The sequence below is a fragment of the Carettochelys insculpta genome, chromosome 2 (genome assembly GCF_033958435.1).
Source record: "Carettochelys insculpta isolate YL-2023 chromosome 2, ASM3395843v1, whole genome shotgun sequence".
In the NCBI taxonomy this organism is placed as follows: domain Eukaryota; kingdom Metazoa; phylum Chordata; order Testudines; family Carettochelyidae; genus Carettochelys; species Carettochelys insculpta.
The window spans coordinates 117,487,149-117,504,869 of NC_134138.1; the positions used below are offsets into that span (position 1 = coordinate 117,487,149).

At 45.9% G+C, this 17,721-nt stretch overlaps 1 protein-coding gene across 4 annotated transcripts in view; it reads right to left on the bottom strand.

The window, feature by feature from the left end:
• Positions 1–17,721, bottom strand: part of CDKAL1 (CDKAL1 threonylcarbamoyladenosine tRNA methylthiotransferase) — a 665,249-nt gene that overhangs the window by 257,748 nt on the left and 389,780 nt on the right. For all 4 annotated transcript variants that reach the window (XM_074985893.1, XM_074985894.1, XM_074985890.1 and 1 more), the window contains one exon: positions 17,377–17,543. In XM_074985893.1, coding sequence (XP_074841994.1) covers positions 17,377–17,543 — 167 coding nt within the window. The remainder of the gene's footprint in view (positions 1–17,376; positions 17,544–17,721) is intronic.

Sequence of the window (17,721 nt, forward strand, 5' to 3'; positions counted from 1 at the left end):
AAGCCCTTAGATACAATCACATCTGCTCTGATCCTACTGATGGAAAACAAAAACTTCAGAATCTCTACCAAGCATTCATAAAACTAAATCACCCACCGGGAGAAGAAGAAAAAGAAGAATTAAAAAAAAAAGATTGACAGGGCCAGATGAATACCCAGAAACCAACTACTTCAAGATAGGCCCAAGAAGGTCAACAACAGAACACCACTTGTCATTCCCTATAGCTCCCAACTCAAACCCTTGCAACGCATCATTAAAAACTACAACCTATTCTAGATCATGATGCTATACTCCGGAAGTCCCTAGGTGAGAGGACTTTTCTCTCCTATAGACAACCTCTTAACTAATGAAGATTCTCACTAGCAATCACAGGCTACACCACAATAATACTAATCCGTGAGCTTTTCCTTGCGACAAACCCTGTTGCCAACTTTGTCCAAGTATTTATTCTGGGGTACCATCACTGGACCTAACTATGTTAATTAAAAGATCAAGGGCTCATTCTCTTGAACCTCGACCAATATTAAATATGCCAGCAATGCCCCTCTACAATATACATTGGACAAACTGGGCAAACGCTTCCCCAAAGAATGAATGGACACACAGCAGACTTTAGGAATCTCAGTACACATAAGCTTGTCAGTGAGCATTTCAATGGAGTGGGCCATTCCGTTAAAGACCTGAGAATGTGTGTTCTGCAACAGAGACTTTAAAAGCAGATTACACAGGGAGATTTGTGAACTAGGGTTCATACTCAAATTCGACACATTAACACTTGGTATGAATAAAGACAGCAATTATCTCATGCATCACAAGGACTGCTTCTCTTCCTTTGATGTTTGCAATTATCTCAGGCAAGACACTTAACTTCCCCCACCCCCACTCCACTCCTTCAGTTCTATGTACTTGATTTGTCAGTTTCTACTGCAATTTTTTTGGACCTCTGTACAACTGAGTCTGGACTGGAAATGCTATAGATCTGATGAAGTGGGTCTGTCCCACAAAAGCTCATAAGTTAATAAATCATTTTGTTAGTCTTTAAAGTGGTACATGACTTCTGTTTTGTTTTGTTAGAATACAGCTAACAGGGCTACCTCTCTGTTTCCATTCCTGCTGGTAGCAGTATTACACTGTTACCCACTCTGTGGGGCAAGCCACAGTCACCAGAAGGAAATCCAGCACTTAGTTAGGGTATTAAATACAGAACACAATAGTTCAGTGGTTTAAGCACTGCCCTTGTAAATTAAGGATTGATAGTTCCATCCTTTGTGGGGCCTCAAATGTGTTTTATGGTAATAACTTTCAAGTGCCTAGCACAATGTTGGATAAACATCTGTCAGAGATGATGTAGATGGTGCTAGGTCCTGCTGGGAGTGCAGGGGACTGTACCTGATGACTTTGTGAGGTCCCCTGCAGTTCTCCGATTCTATTTCTAATTCTCATTGGGGAAGAAAGGCTGAAAGAAGGCTTTCCAAAATCTAGAACACAATGGGTGCATGAAAAACAGATTCCCCTTTCACTGGAGAGTGGAAGGCCCTAAAAGCAGCCATTTGGACCTTGATGTAGTTGAGACAGAGGCTAGACACCTTTAGGGAGAGGAGTTAGTCTAGATGAAAACAACTGTCCATACCCTCAGGGGAAGGACTCTTCAGTTAGACCCAACAGGTGAAACACTTCCAGTTGGCCTCACAGAATACCTTGTGGAGTCTTTCCTCCTGTTCTGTACTGCTCACAAACATTCCCACTCTAATGACGAGGCTATCCAAAAACCAAGGCAAGAAGTGAAGAGTCTGGGGATTAGGATGCTGGATCCATCCACTCTGTTCTGAGAGAGGAGGCAGGAAAAGTTAGGAATGCACTGACGTGCAGAAGAAAAGGGCTACTGGGATGACCAATGCTCTGTCTCACCTAACCTTGTATAGGACTAATGGCAGAAGTGGTCCAGAGGCAAAGACGTCATTAAACTGATTCTACCAGTGGAAGACTACAGCATTGTTCTGGGAAAGGGCACCAAACCCCACAACCCCCAAAGCAGTATTGGGTGCATTTGCTGTTGATGTGGGAAGCAAAGAGGTCCCTGGCAGCTGAAAATGCTGGTAACCATCGTCATGAATGTCATGAAGCTTCCATTCACGGTCAGTCACAAACTTCCTCCTGGGAGAGTCTGCGATTACATTCTGGGTCCCAGGAAGGCATGTTGCAGATAACAGGATATTGTACATAAAATACCAATCCCCAAAGAATACTGTTTTGAAGGCAATCACGTAGGTGGGGTCAGGGCAAGGAAGAAGCTAGACTTTTGAACTCCACTGTATACCCATACAGAATGACATCAGGGGTCCACTTGTATATTGTTACTGCATTCCAAGCTCTTAGTAAGAGTCCGAGGTGTCCTCAAAAGGAGGTGGATCAAGTGCACAGCATAAGGCATAGTGCTTGAGAGCTCACCAAGCGTACTCAGAAATAATGTTTCTGTGAAGACTTGCTATGAGAAACAGAAGGTTGCAACAAAGAGACGTAGTATTTGGGCCCTCTACCCAGGCAGCTCACAGGATTGCTGTGATAGAACTGGAAGAATTGGGAAGCTTTGATCTCAGCTCCAAATCTTCTGTGGTGGCTCGGACCTACCTCAGGAAACCTGATGAATGTAGTCAAGACTCTGTTCACACGACAATCCCCATTGACCTTGCATGTGAAAAGAGTCTGCTGTATCCAACATAGCCTGTTTTACTATCTTCACAGCCAGCTTCCTCTTCCTCTAGGATAGTCTGAAATAAGGCTTGATCCTGCTGAAGCAGTTTGCCTGTGAAATCCATTAGCTTGCTGTGGGTGAGGAAGTTGTATTTTGTGAACAGAGCCAAGTAATTTGAAATACAAAACTGGAGAGTGGCAGAGGAAAAGACCTTGCAGACCAGGAAGTCCAGGTGTTTGCCCTCCTTATCTGCCAGGATGAAATGTGGGGGCTGTGAATAGGCCCATTCCATTGTTTCCTGGATGACTTTCATGCCCCTCTGGGGGTAAAGGAACTGGTTGTGGGGTGCACCAATCTGGGTTGGCTGAGGGATGGCCATATTAACTAATAGGGCTACTTGGGCTGATACCAAGAAAGTGATGTACGCGAGGGAGTGGAAATCTCTTCTCAGCCACAGCAAACACTGCATGAGTCTCAGGAGCTTACCTGAGACTCCCCTTAACAGTGGGATGCCTCTTCAGTGAGAACCGAAGCTAGAATGTGAGCCAGAGTGGAAAGTTTCATGATCTCTGTGGTGCTAACCAGGAGAGAGTACGAGGCTTGATGGACACGAATAGATGGATCCACCTTTCTGTGCAGCTTCTTATAGTGCTTGGGTTACTTTGGACAAGCCACTTCTCCATGAACAGAACGTGTGGATGGAGCAATACCCTTTCTAAGTCCCAAAGAATATTTACTGTCATGCGCACATGCATACTTTCTTGCTTCACAGGTGGGCTCCAACATGGGGTTCACAGCACTGGTATCAGTGGAACTGGACTAGAGCTCTACAGTAGAAAAACTGTTCAAGTCTTTTTTTTTGTGACGGTACGCCATACCAGAATGTACCGTCACCTCTTTCCAGAGCAGGCCAGGAGCCAGAGACCCTGCTGCCCCACAGCAGCATGGGGCCAGAGTCACAGCAACTGACTCCATGGCAGAGCAGGGGTGGGGGTTGGAGCCCCTGAGCCCCACAGCCAAGAAGGGCTGGGAGCTGGAGCCCCCCGCCAGTACCGCAGCAGTGCGGTGCCAGAGTTCCCACTGCCCTGCAGCAGAGTGGGGTCAGAAGCCAAAGCCCCTGAGCCCGGCAGCAGACGGAAGTGAAAAGGCATCCCAAAATTCTTAAAATCCTAAAAACTAGTGCTACTCACAGCAATTACTACTAAAACAGCAAAAATATCACCCACATACAATGACAAAGTATTTTATTCTCAGTTTGAAGACGTGTGTTGGGGCCGGGGGGGAGAGAATAGACGAAGCTCTATCTGGGACTGTGTGGCAGTGAGAAGGAACTGAGGGAACACTTGGTCTCCCCATTCTTTATCACCTTGGACAAAACCATGAAGCAGAGCAAGGGCACATGTGCAGACTAATTGATATTACTACATTCTAAAGTTCCAGCTTTGGCTGAATGGTGTAAGCATGTAACCCCCAGACGAATACAAAAGGGACCACCATTCAAAGAAGAATGAAGAGATCCAATGGAATTTCCCCAATTGCTTTTCAAGTAAAAATCACAAATGGCATGGTATAGATGCTTTAAGATATGAAGGTCAGCTGCTTTTACAAATATTACTTTGTTCTTTAAAAGCTGTGTTTTATAGCTAGCTACAAAGGAAGTCAAGGTGTAATTAATGAAAAAGGTCAGAAGAGGCTCTTTGAAGACTCACGCTTGACCATCACCCAGAAGGGTTTGTTTCTAATATGCCATCATTTAGAAACACTTAAACCTATTATAAGATTTTCCTTGAAGTACATAGGTACAGGTCTGAGTAAAATGGTATTTTTAAGAGTGTTGTTTTAACATGCCATATGTTCTGGGGTTAAGGTTTGAACCCATAAAGAAAGGCTGTGAGACGTTTTGAATGTTCCATTAAAATGAAGAGCAAGTTTATATGCCCTAAATCCGAGCCTAAAGAATGGCGAAATATGATACACACATGTAAGACTTTTTGAAATTCCAGTTAAAAACCTGGAACATTCCCTGATTTTTCTGGGGTTTTGTGCCTATCCTTACCCTCGCCTGTGCCACTTCCTAGCGATTAAGATGGGAACAGGACCACAGACCTGGTAGGAGGAGTGACACACAGACAGAGATAAGGGAGTTCAAGTCTGGGGCTCAAGCAGATTGGTGACCTCTGTCCTAAAATTCAATATTGCTCTTTTTAGTTGTTTGTTCCATAATCTTTAGTTACTATTCATATGAGTATGTCATTACAGTGTTTTGTTTTCTAACAGAGGATTTATGTTAGGGGACATGTAGGGCCCAAGAACTCCTGGAATCCCTAAGATGCTGGAAGATCCAGCAGGCAAAGAAATCATTTCAACTTTCTTTAAATACTTTTATTTTAATTCACTCACTAATGTTTTACATGAGGGTTGAATACTGCTTTCACCTGTTTTTATTATGTTTCCCTTCATCACTGAGCAGAGGAGATAACACAGAACCCTCTTCAATGTACAGCCCATGAAAAAGAGGGCTATTGTACACCAAGTATATACCAAATATTTAGCGGTGAACTTTATATTAATAACAGTTTAGTGTTTACAGCCATTTTGTATAATGCTGTCACTTCAGTAAAGAGGGGATATCTTGTCATGTCATCCTCACCTCATCCATCAATCTTGTTGACATTTGCTAGAGGCTCTGTACTACTAACATACCTTACTGTAATAGACTTGAGGAACTCAATCTATTTAGTTTAGCAAAAAAGAGATTAAGGAGTGAGTTGGCCAGCAAAAATGTTAAGATGGAGAATAAAACTCTGAGAACTAAGCTGTTCAATCTAAAACACAATAATGCAGGACAGAATTGCTGTAATTTAAGACTAGGTAATATAAGATGAGAAATAAGGGTGGTTTTTTTTAATAGTGAGTGTAATCGAATTATTGGAAAACCTTATCAAGAGTGATGATAGATTTTCTAGCACTGATAATTTTTAAGTCAAGATTGGATGCATTTCTAGTTAAAACAGAATTAATTCACTCATGTTCTATTATCCATCGCTTACTGAAGATCTCCTTTCCAGTTTATTTTCTTCCATGGACACTACCTTTTATTTGTCCACACTGGGTAAATAAATAATAACTATGATAAAATTGGCAACTTTTTAGCAGCCTGAGAATAAGAATATGTAAAACATGTACACTTTGCATATTCAAACTAACTGGCATAAACAAACATATTTTTCTTCATAGGTAATGGGTAAGGACTCTGTATTCTCTACCAACTTCAAGCACTTTCATTGACATGGCAACAAAATGGAGTTTTTGAGTAAGGCTTCTGTGTCATTATCAGTGTCATTAAAAAGAACTCCCAAATATATGAAATTCCCATCATCCAATGCTATAACAAATATCACAAAATCCACGATTTAAAAAAAAATAATAGTAATCTCTGTATGGCATTTAGAGCCTCAGCAATTATTATGTTTTTTTTTTTTGTATGGACTGAGAGTGAATTCATAAGAGAAGGAACAAAGTGACTAAGGGAGCGCTAACTTTGTAACCTCCAATAATGCTTATAGATCATGAATCTCATGACAAAAGAAAACCACTGGCTAAGCAATGTCAAGCTGTGGGGTGTCTTATAAATCAATAAAGCAATTGCACAATCAATACATTGCTTAACAGGAAGTGAACAAAGTGCTGTGTGGGAGTGACAGCTGATATTACGGTAGGTGTTCTGGCAGCAGTGTACTGACCCATATAAACTCTGGGGAACTGTATCAGGATGTATAGTCAACTGGGTTACATGACTCAATACCGGAAGTCACAAAAAACAAAGCAAAACATACGCCAATTAAAATGCCTCTAAAGCACAGTCAGAAGAGGCTTTACAGCTGTCCTGGAAAAGGCTGCCCCTTCCCCCCGAACAGCACTACACTGAATCACATGAATCACAAGTCAACCTAATTTACACAAAAGAATGCAAGTGTTAATTGAAATACAAATCAAGAGTGTCTTTTTATTCAGTAATTATATACCCATTGTTTGATGTAGCTCAGCACATAAGAAACACACATGTGAGAATCTTGCTCCATTAAGACCGATATTTATCCTCAGGAAACTAGAGAACATATGCACGCACTATGAAGCTGCATCTATACTATGAGATAAAATCGATTTTAAGTCAGTTAGCCTCATTTTTCCCAGGGCCGATCCTCACTGTAAATTCCATTAGCTTGATTTATGGACCACTAAAATTGACATGGTATTGAACTCCTAAAATCATAGTAATTTGATGGGTGTAGCGTTAAATTCAAATTTAAAAATCCAAATAAAGGGTAGTGAGAATGTGGCATGTCTCTAAATCGAATTCGTTAACCTCCACAGATGTCTCGTATGTGCCCCACAATGCACCACAGTTCTCCACTCCGGCCTCTTACATCTCAATTACTCTCAAGTGCATAGGAATGAGGCAAAAACCGTTACAATTCGGCACCTACAAGTCTGTGGCTGTAGGGTCATGAGAGGGTAAAAATCTTTTCCTTTCCTAGGAGCGTAGCTGTGGGGTCCGTTCTTCTGCATATACCCCTACTAGCTGCTTGTTTTTCAGTGCTGCCTTGCGCCAGCCGCTGCCCCCCCCACCACCATGTGTCAGCTAGGCTTTGAGTGGGGTTTGTGCTTGTCTGGTAATATGAGAAACTTCTTTTCAGCTGTTTACATGTTGTCCTGACCCCCACATCCCCTCACTACCCTTCCCCCCGGAGGCACCACACAGTCTGGAACAGTCCTGCGTCCAGCTGCATCAAGTGGCTTCACCCCAAACCAATAAAGAGAAGTTACTCACCGTAGTAACGGTGGTTCTTCGAGATGTGTCCCTGTGGGTGCTCCACAATAGGTGTCGGGCTCGCCCGGCACCGCAGATCGGAATTCTTCCAGCAGTTTCTCCTGGATCACACATGTGCCGGCGGCGTGCTGCTCCCCTGTGCGACCCCGTCCACGTGTGCGATCCGGTCCCTGCCAGTTCCTTGACCAATCGCCTCGAATGCTCCTGAAAAACACTGGACAGAGATCCGAAGCGGGGAGGATGGGCGGGTGGTGGAGCACCCACGGGGACACATCTCGAAGAACCACCGTTACTACAGTGAGTAACTTCTCTTTCTTCATCGAGTGCCCTGTGGGTGCTCCACAATAGGTGACTACCCAGCAGTAACCCAAGAAAGGAGGTGGGTAATCAGTTTATGTGCAGCTTGCCCCCGAAAGGACCGCTGTCGACAGACGGGTATCCTCTTGGAATACCCTGTGAAGGGCATAATGCTTGGCGAAGGTGTCGCAGGATGACCAGGTGCCGCTCTACAGATGTCTTTCAATGCGATGCCCTTGAAGAAAGCTGTTGATGCCGCCACCACCCTGGTGGAGGGAGCCCTAGGCAGGGTCAGCAAAGGAGTCTTTCGAAGCTCGTAGCACATTTTTATACAGGACTCAGTGTGCTTTGAAATTCTCTGTGAAGAGAGGCCTTCCCCTTTCGACCTGGGAGCGAGAGACACGAGAAGCCTGTCCGTTTTCCGGAAGGATTTAGTTCTGTCTATGTAGAAGGCCAACGCCCTCCTCACGTCCAGGAGGCGTAGGGCGTGCCTCTTTGCTGGAGCTGTGAGGCTTCGGGTAAAACGAGGGTAAAACTATTGGTTCATTAAGATGGAACTCTGAAGAAACTTTTGGAACAAAGGCTGGGTGCAGCTGTAAGGTTACCGCCTCCTTTGAGAAGACTGTGCAGGGTGGCGTTGCCATAACTGCTGCGAGCTCATTCACCCTGCGAGCTGACGTAATTGCAAGGAGGAAGGTTGTTTTTATCGTAAGGAGACGTCGGGGAACTGTGGCTAATGGTTCAAAAGGTGGACCCGTTAGCGTGCAGAGCACCAGGTCCAAGCTCCACGATGGTGGAAGCAGTTTCCGAGGGGGTTACAGGTTTACCAACCCCTTCAAGAACCTGGTAACTATAGGATGGGCGAATACCGTGGGCCCCTCCTCTGTATGCTGAAAGCGGCTAGGTGGACTTTTAGCAAGGATAAGGAAAGCCCGCCCCTCTTGAGGTCCAATAAGTATTCTAGTATTATCGGTATAGGAACGTCAGGGGGAGCTAACTGCTTGGCGGAACACCAGGCTGCGAATCGAGTCCATTTCTGCTTGTAAGTCTTCCTGGTGAAGGTCCTTCGGCTACTTTCCAGGACTACTTGTACTCCCTCCGTACATGTGCTTTCTAAGGAGCTGAGCCATGGATTAGCCATGCTTGTAGGCGCAGGCCCTGAGGGTGCGGGTGCACTATGGACCCCTGAGCCTGCGTGAGTAGGTCCAGAGCCACCGGTAGAGGGAGCAGTGGGCAGTCCGACATGCGCAGAAGCAAGGGAAACCATTGCTGCCGATCCCACGTTGGGACTACTAGTATCATGCGAGCTCTCTCCCTTCTGGCTTTCTGCAAGACCTTGTGGATAAGCACTGGCGGGGGGGGAACGCGTAAAGTAGGGGGCCCTTCCATGAAATCATGAATGTGTCCCCCAGGGACCACCACCCCACTCCTGCCCTGGAGCAGTACTGGGGACACTTCTTGTTGTGCTGGGTGGCAAACAGATCGATCTGGGGAAACCCCCATGTATGAAAGATCGGTCGTAGCAGATCAGAGTGGATCTGCCACTCGTGCGTGAGTGCGAAGCGCCTGCTTAGCTGATCTGCTTTCATGTTGTGAGTGCCCAGCAAGTATGAGGCTTTCAACGTTATGTTGTTGGCGATGCACTAGTTCCACAGTCGGACTGCTTCTGCACACAGGGAACGGGATCGGGCTCCTCCTTGTTGATTTATGTAAAACATAGTGGAGGTATTGGCGGTATTGATCCTGACTACTTTGCCATATATGTGGTCTCGAAAATGTTTGCAGGCTTTGAACACTGCTCTGAGCTCCAGTATGTTTACGTGCAGTGTCTGTTCCGCAGGGGACCATAGCCCTTGCGTCACCTTGTTGCCGATGTGCGCTCCCCATCCTATGTGGGAGGCGTTGGTAGTAAGAAAAATAGAAATTTGTGGTTGGTGAAAAGGCACCCTGCTAGCAGGTACTTGGGGTTTACCCACCACGCCAGGGATCTGCGCACCTCTGTCGTGGGCGACACCACCCTGTGGACAGTGTGGGATGCCAGTTTGTATTTTTAAACGCTCGCCAGCCAGTGCTGCAGGCTTCGCATGTGCAATCTGGCATTTTGTACCACAAACGTCGTTGCCGCCATGTGGCCCAGCAGCTGTAAGCACGTTAAGACCGGCACCATGGGGCTGTATGTGATGACTTGCATCAGTGAAATGATGTCGCTGAAGCGGGCGTCGGGTAGGTACACCCTTGCTGTGATAGAGTTTATGCGTGCCCCTATGAACTCTATGTCTTGTGTGGGGTCGGTCTTTGATTTCGTGAGGTTGATGACTAGGCCCAGCGAAGAAAACGTGTCCACTGTGACGCGGATCATGCGTAGGACCTCTGCCTTCGAGGCCCCTTTCAGTAGGCAGTCGTCCAGGTATGAGAATATAAACACCCCCTGTCTGTGCAGGTAGGCTGACACCACTGCCAAGGTTTTGGTAAAGACTCTGGGGGCCGAGGAGAGGCCGAACGGAAGAACCCTGTACTGGAAGTGTTCCTTGCTGACCATAAAGCGGAGGAAGCGCCTGTGTGCTAGGTGGATCGTTATATGAAAGTAAGCATCTTGTAAGTCAAGGGCTGCAAACTAATCTCCATCGTCCAGTGCCGTGAGTATGGAGGCGACTGTAATCATCCGAAAACGCTGCTTGCGTAAGTAGCGGTTGAGGCCCCAAATATCTAAGATGGGCCTCCAGCCTCCTGTTTTCTTCTCTGTGAGGAAGTAGTGTGAATAAAAACCTTTCCCCTGGAATTGTTCCGGCACTCTTTCTACCGCCCCTATGAACATAAGGTGGTCCACCTCCTGCTTGAGCCTCGCCTCGTGGGTAGCGTCCCGGAGGTGAGGCCTCGAAGGAGGCTTCGTCGGTGGGAGCGACTGGAAGGGGATCGCGTAACCCGTGGCTATGATCTCCAGCACCCATTTGTCTGTGGTGATCTTTTGCCATTGGGAGTGAAATGGTCTGAGGCGATGATGGAACATGAGATGAGAGTGGCATTGCGCAATGGTAGTGATAGTGCAGCCCTCAACATGCCCATCAAACTTGTTGCCTTTGGGACTGTCCCGAGGGTGTACAGCTTTGTTGAGAACGTCGTCTGGGAGTTCTGTACTGTTGCTGTTGTTGATGTCGCCCTTGGTCATAGCCCCGTTGATACTGCGCACGCTGTGGTTGGTACGGGTAACGTCTTTGCTGAGGGTAATATTTTTTCTTCCTATATGGAGAAGTATTAATACCCAGGGTTCTAAGTGTAGCTCTCGAGTCCTTACTAGAGTGGAGGACCGAGTCGGTTGAGTCTGCAAACAACTTTTGTGTGTCAAAGGGAAGATCCATGATCTTCGCCTGTAGGTCCCTCAGGATACCCGATGTCTGGAGCCAAGATTCTCTACGCATGACCACTGCTGTAGCCGTTGAGCATGCCGCCGTATCTGCCACATCCAGGGCAATCTGGACTCCCGTTCTCGAAGCTGCGTAGCCCTCTTGCATAATTGTCTTTAACACCAGCTTCTTATCTTCCGGAAGTGAATCCATGAAAGAAGTAAGCCTGGAGTAATTATCAAAATTATGGTTCGCTAGGTGTGCTGCATAATTTGCCACTCTCAGTAGCAGGGTAGAAGAGGAATATACCTTCCTGCCAAACAGCTCCAGCTTCTTGACATCTTTGTCTGATCCTCCCGATTTGTACTGCGAAGTCTTTGACCTCTGCTGGGACGACTCGACCACCAAAGAATTTGGTTGTGGGAGACTGAAGAGGAACTCCATGTACTTTGCCGGGACGAAGTACTTCTTATCCGCTCTCTTGTTCATAGGCGGAGCGGAGGCCGGAGTCTGCCATATGGTGGTGGCTGACTCCATAATGGCTTCGTCCAGCTGGATAGCAATTTTGGATGAAGCCGGGGGTCTCAAATTTTTCAGGAGTTTGTGATGTTTCTCCTGCACTTCTGCTGTTTGAATGCCTTGCGTGAAAGCCACCCTTTTAAACAGCTCCTGGAACTGTTTGAGGTCATCCAGGGGAGCGACATCCCCGGGGGCCATGGCCTCATCTGGGGAGGGTGAGGAGGAACCACTAGGATAAACCTCCCTCAAACTCTCAGGTTCCTGCGGCCGATGATACACCTGCTCGCTGGAGGATTGCGAAGCAAAGTCTCGGGGTTCTAAAATTAACTCCCCTTGAGATAACTGTGTTTCCATCCCCGATCGAGAGTGCCCACAGGGGTATTGGACGGCCGGGGGGGACTTGCCCCTGGGCATAGGCCTAGGGTGTCTGTGTCCAGCATGGTAAGAACGACCGTGGCAGCACGGGCATGGGTCCGGGCATGGAGACCTGGACCACTCTCGGGGTGTGTACCCCCGATGTCTGGGAGAATGAGACCTCCGCGATGACACAGATAGCGGTGAAACAGGTTTGTGGTAGCACTCCAGGGGATCCAATCCCAGAAAGGGTGAAGGTGGCCCAAGCCACGGTGACATTGGTTGGAGGAACGGAGAAGGAGGTTCTGGATAGGCTGGTGGAGACCCAGGCCTTCTGGGCGGTGTGTGTAGCACAGGGGGAGGGTTTGTTGTCAGTAGCAGCGCAGCCCTGTCCAGAGAAGGGCTGCGGTGCCGGGTTTTTGTTCTTGCCTTTCCCCTCCCCTGTGGGGCTGGCACCGCCCCCTCCCACGCCGGGGATCTCGGCCCCGCTGTCGGCGCCGCGCTCGGCACAATCAGCTGTGGTGCCGCGCGGGTAACGTCCTCCAGTGCCTGCAGGCTCCGTTCCTGTTGGCCCTGCACCGTTGGTGCCGCGGGGGTCAGTGCCGCCAGTTCCGGCGCTAGCCTGGCCGACGCTCTAGGCGCCGCGCGTGCCGGCTGTTTTGTAACCGGAGGCTCAGCCTCTGCCACGTGCGCTGCCGCGCTGCTGCTTGCCTGAGTATGTGGCTGGGGGCTGTGTGCTCCACCCGTTCTGCTCGCTGAAACCGCCGGCAAGGATCGAGCTGGGGAGAGCTTCCTCCGTTTCTGCACCGAGGGGGTCAAAGAAGCTGCCTTCCTCTTGTGGAACCCAGAGGGCCCTTGCGGTTGAGGCCTCTCCGGCAAGTCCGGGTGGAGGGCCTTGTCAAACAAGAGCATTTTAAGATGCATTTCTCTGTCTTTCCTGGCCCTGGCTGTGAGCTTAGCACAGTGGGAACACTGCTGGGTAATGTGTGATTCCCCCAGGCATCGGATACATTCACTGTGCCCATCGGAGGCAGGCATAGCTTCACGGCAAGACTCACACTTTTTAAAACCTGAAGAGGCCATCGCGGTGAGTCTTTTACTGTTAATAGGGTACTTAGCACTTACTCCGTGCCTGTTTACCCGAATCGCGGACACCGGCCTGCAGGGCAGTGGGCGGCCTACTGGCCTTACGTCCACTCTTCTTCTCCGCTCCTCTCTCTCTTTTTATTACATTTTTTTTTTTTTTGATATTCTCTTTCTCCTCTTTTTTTTTTTTTTTTTTTTTTTTTTAACTGGAAAAAACCAACAATTTACACGTAGAAACACTATCTATCTGACTCGGGCCGTAGCCTGAGCGGATTCCGTCTGCAGCTGATGGCGGTTGAGAAGGAACTGGGGGGGACCGGATCGCGCATGTGGCTGGGGGCGTGCAGGGGAGGGGCGTGCGCCGGCGCATGCGCGATCCAGGAGAAACTGCTGGAAGAATTCCAATCTGCGGTGCCAGGCGAGCCCAACACCTATTGTGGAGCACCCACGGGGACACTCAATGAAGAAAAGGACGTTCTGCGCAAGGTGCCAGACAGATTGCGCATGCTGAAGGTCATGATTTTTGGGGGCTGGCTGTAGCAGGGGGTCTTTTAGCCACCGAGGGGACATCTCCCTTCACAGTCATGATTTTCAGGGCCGGGCTGAACCTGGGGGTCTCGTAGCCACCTGGGATATGTCTCCATTGGCTGTCATGATTTTCAGGGGCTGGCTGTAGTCGGGGGTCTTGTAGCCACTGAGGGGACATTTCCCTTTGCGGTCATAATTTTCGGCGCCTGGCTGTAGCCAGCGTCTTTTAGCCACCCCGAGCCATACACGTCTCAATGTAGGCAATGTATTAGCTATACAATTACCACAGTTGTCGAAGTAAGGCTTGCAGTGGGGAATATTCATGTCCTAAGGGTCTTGTTTTCCATGTGCAAACCTGGCTGTAGTCTGGGGTCTTTTAGCCTGATGAATCATTTGAGTTTTGTTGTAACAACCACGTGTACTTGGACATAAGGGTCTTTTTTGGTAGGTGGTCTAAATCGAAACTCACGTCCTGAAAGGGCTTTTGTAGGTGGTCACAATGTTCATGGCTGTCAACTGTGCACTGTCTTTTAGCCACCCTGGCTCACTACTGATGATTCATTCGAGTTTTAGTGTACTGCCCATGTCTACTTAAAAATACTTAGCATGGCAGGGGAAAGAGAGGAATGAAGTATGGGACAATGGCGTCATATACCCACATCTGCTTGAGGGGTCAGAATGCAACAGGGTTCAGGGAACTGTGGGATAGGTTCCCACAATACACTGCTGCAGCACTCGATTTAAGCTACTTGTGTGTGGCAGCAGTAAGTCCATTTTGTGGGGAGCATGTGGAAAGGTGAAGATGCTCAAAATCGAATGGATAAAACCCAGTGTTAAGAAATTGATTTTAATAAAATCGACTTTATCTCACAGTGTAGACACACCCTGACACTCCTCCCCAAGAAAGTACTTGGAAGTGTGTCACAGAAAGACAGAAATTGCCATACTTGATTCAACTTGTGGTCTAGATAGTTCTGTATCCCATCTCTCCAAAAGCAGCCAACTCTGTTCTGAGATGGTAACTTACAAAATGGCAATATGTTATTTTCTGAATTATTCTCAACCCAATTCCTTATTTGTTTGAAATTCTTATTTGCTTATTTGATAGCTATTTAGAAGGATTCACTGAGCGTTCCATAGTGACATTCAGGTCTCTTTTCCTGAGCTGATACAATTAAATTTAGAAGCTGTAAAGTGTATGAATATTTTAAAGGTTTCTCTTCAATGTCTTTTACTTTGCATTTATCAACAATTATTTATGTATTCTATAATTTCCAGCTTTGACATGTACAAATAACCATCCTTCCAGGGATAACTGGGTAAAACTGTTGAGAGTTCAAAGCTGCCTTAACATGGTGCCTAAAACTGCATTTGATCTACGGCAAGGGGCTGCCATTTACTCATTACCAGTTACATACCCATAACAAGTTACAAGCTGACTGTGAAAGCCAGAAGTTATTGGTGTACCTGATAAATCTTAAATGTGCACGGTTAGAAACTGTGCTCATTCAGAACACAAATCTGAAGTACAGATTGACCCTCTGTAATCTGGCACTCTCCAGACCAGCAACATTTGTAATCCTGCATGATTTTAGATAGCTGGATGTCCACTTACCGTGGGTATGGCCAAGTTTCTGATGGTCTCATAAGTTTGTTTACAGCCACCAGTCCTGGCTCTCAGTGTTCTGTGCTGTTATTCAGCTCTAATTTACCTCTAAATGTCTTCTAAGAGCCCAGTAAGCAGTGGAACTATTACTAACGCTGATAGACAACACTGACCTCCTGTAGTCTGGTAAATTATATTACATTGTACTATAACTTTGATTTGCTTTTATCAAATACATTGTTTTTATTATTAGCTTTGATGTTCTAAATCTAAAGTAGGTTGACGATATCTTCTGCATACAGAATCTACTGATTTAATAAATCTGAAAGTCTGTAATGAAGACAAAATCATAAGTAATACTAATGTATAATTTATGGAAATACTTCATCTTGGAGGATTCCTAAGTTTTCCAGAAATCTTATGTACTACACCCTCATTTATCCATACAGCCTTTAGATGATAATTGGGTGTTCAGACAAAAGAGCTGTGTTTCCAGTACAGAGAGGAGTGATGGCACTTTGTGTGTTTACTCGTTCCTCCCTCCCCCCCCCCCCCACGGTTGCCCTGAGGCTGTCTTAGTGTCCAGATAGCATGATTTGGACTGCACCAGGATGCGACCCCTCAGTGACACCTGGGAGAGAGACCAGGACTACAACTATTGCACTTTGAACCTGATACAATGTAGCCCTTGAGTGATTTTTTTTTTAATGAATATAGTGTAGCATGAAGATCATGTGACTGTAACGCCTGTGATCTGGAGAGCCAAATGGGGGACTTGAATAATTAGGACATAAATAACTAGGACTTTTGGATAAAAGAAATTTAGATAACTGACCACATGACATACATTCATCTGCACTTCAGTACAGCTACTTGGAGTGAGTGGCAATTACCAGCATAAACATCACTATACAGAAGTGACTACTGCCAGAATATTTTCACCAGAAACAACCATGCAAATCCCAGCTCCTATGAAAGGTGACAACTTGTCATTAAGGTGACCAACAAATCAGACTCATTTTATTTTACCCCAAACTTGCATGGTACACATTAGAAGGGTGAAACATGTAATTCTAGAGTTTTTGTGTATTCCCAAAGTGATGGTTGATAGTTAAGGCTCCTCTAGATAGGTATTATATTAGTTTGAGAGATAAAGTAGCATCTTTATTCATTACTTAAAACTGATTGCGCCTTTTTCCTATCACTTATGTCTACAGGCATTGTGAGTCAGTATCTACCATTGTTCCCACCCCATAAAAACTGTCTTTTTTCATTCTAGTGGTACGAGACACTTCCTGAAAAATACTACATACTAGTACACATTTTCTTTAGAAATCAAGGCAGTTAGGCTCATTTTCTATTCCTCGGAATTTTGAAGTTCTGACTGATCACCATGTTAAAAAACATGGACTTCAGTGCTTTTAGGAAACACAAGTGGAAAAACTTAACTTATACTATTTTAGGAAATGTTGGATGTTTACCTACTATTTATTTTCCTATGTTTGTAGCTATATCTGCATATGGACGAGGTATAGGTTGCAGAAGACTTCTAAATCACTGCTTTTGCTTCTTTATGTTAGGTTTTCCCCAACATCAACTCACAAGAGTGTCCGGAAATTTGTTTTGTCACTGGGTCCAACCAAATAGAATTCTTTTGACAATGTTCTTAATTTCTGATACTTGTATATTTGTGGTTCACTTTCATTCTGTTCCCATTGCTCTCTGTGGGAGCCCTGCACACCTGCAGGGCGGTATTTTCAGTTTCATTTATCCAGAAGTTTGTCATTTTATGAACACAACGCTGAGTATACAAAGACTACAACATTCTCTGAATGCATCTCAGGGGAGAGGGGAAGGGTTTGCAAAGGAGAAGATTTTGACCCAGAATCCTCGTTTGCAGTGACCTCAGATTAGAGTCCACAACAATATTATCACTCTCAAGGAGAACTGGATATTTGATTAAGTTTGACAAATGGCTTAACATTTAAGGCCTCCAAATTTTACTTATAATCTGTGACTACTAAAAGTCATCTTAAATGAAACACTTATTCTACATGACCACCACACTGATTTGATTTGTTAACATCTATGTCAGTATGTAAATTATTCTTTTTTTACTTACCTCCAGATGCTCTAAAATATAGGGAGGATTTGTCATGCCAAGCCTCAACATAGCTCCCTCAGGAATAACTTCAACCAGCTTCCACAGAAGTGTAGGAAGGTCTGTGCCAATGTCCCTGCCATAAGCCCCAGTGTCTTCGCTGGTCAGCCATATCTCACAAACACCCTCTGTGAATAAAAGAAAGGACATAATTAACAAATCTGTTTTAGAGTTGTTTATTTTATCATGCAGCTGCTCACTCTTTTTAATGCAGTATTTCACGAGGCTATTATGCAACCAGTCTGTGTATTCAATTGCAGAAAACAGAGGCTTATCCCATGGGTAGTGGTGGGTTATTAGGTTCAT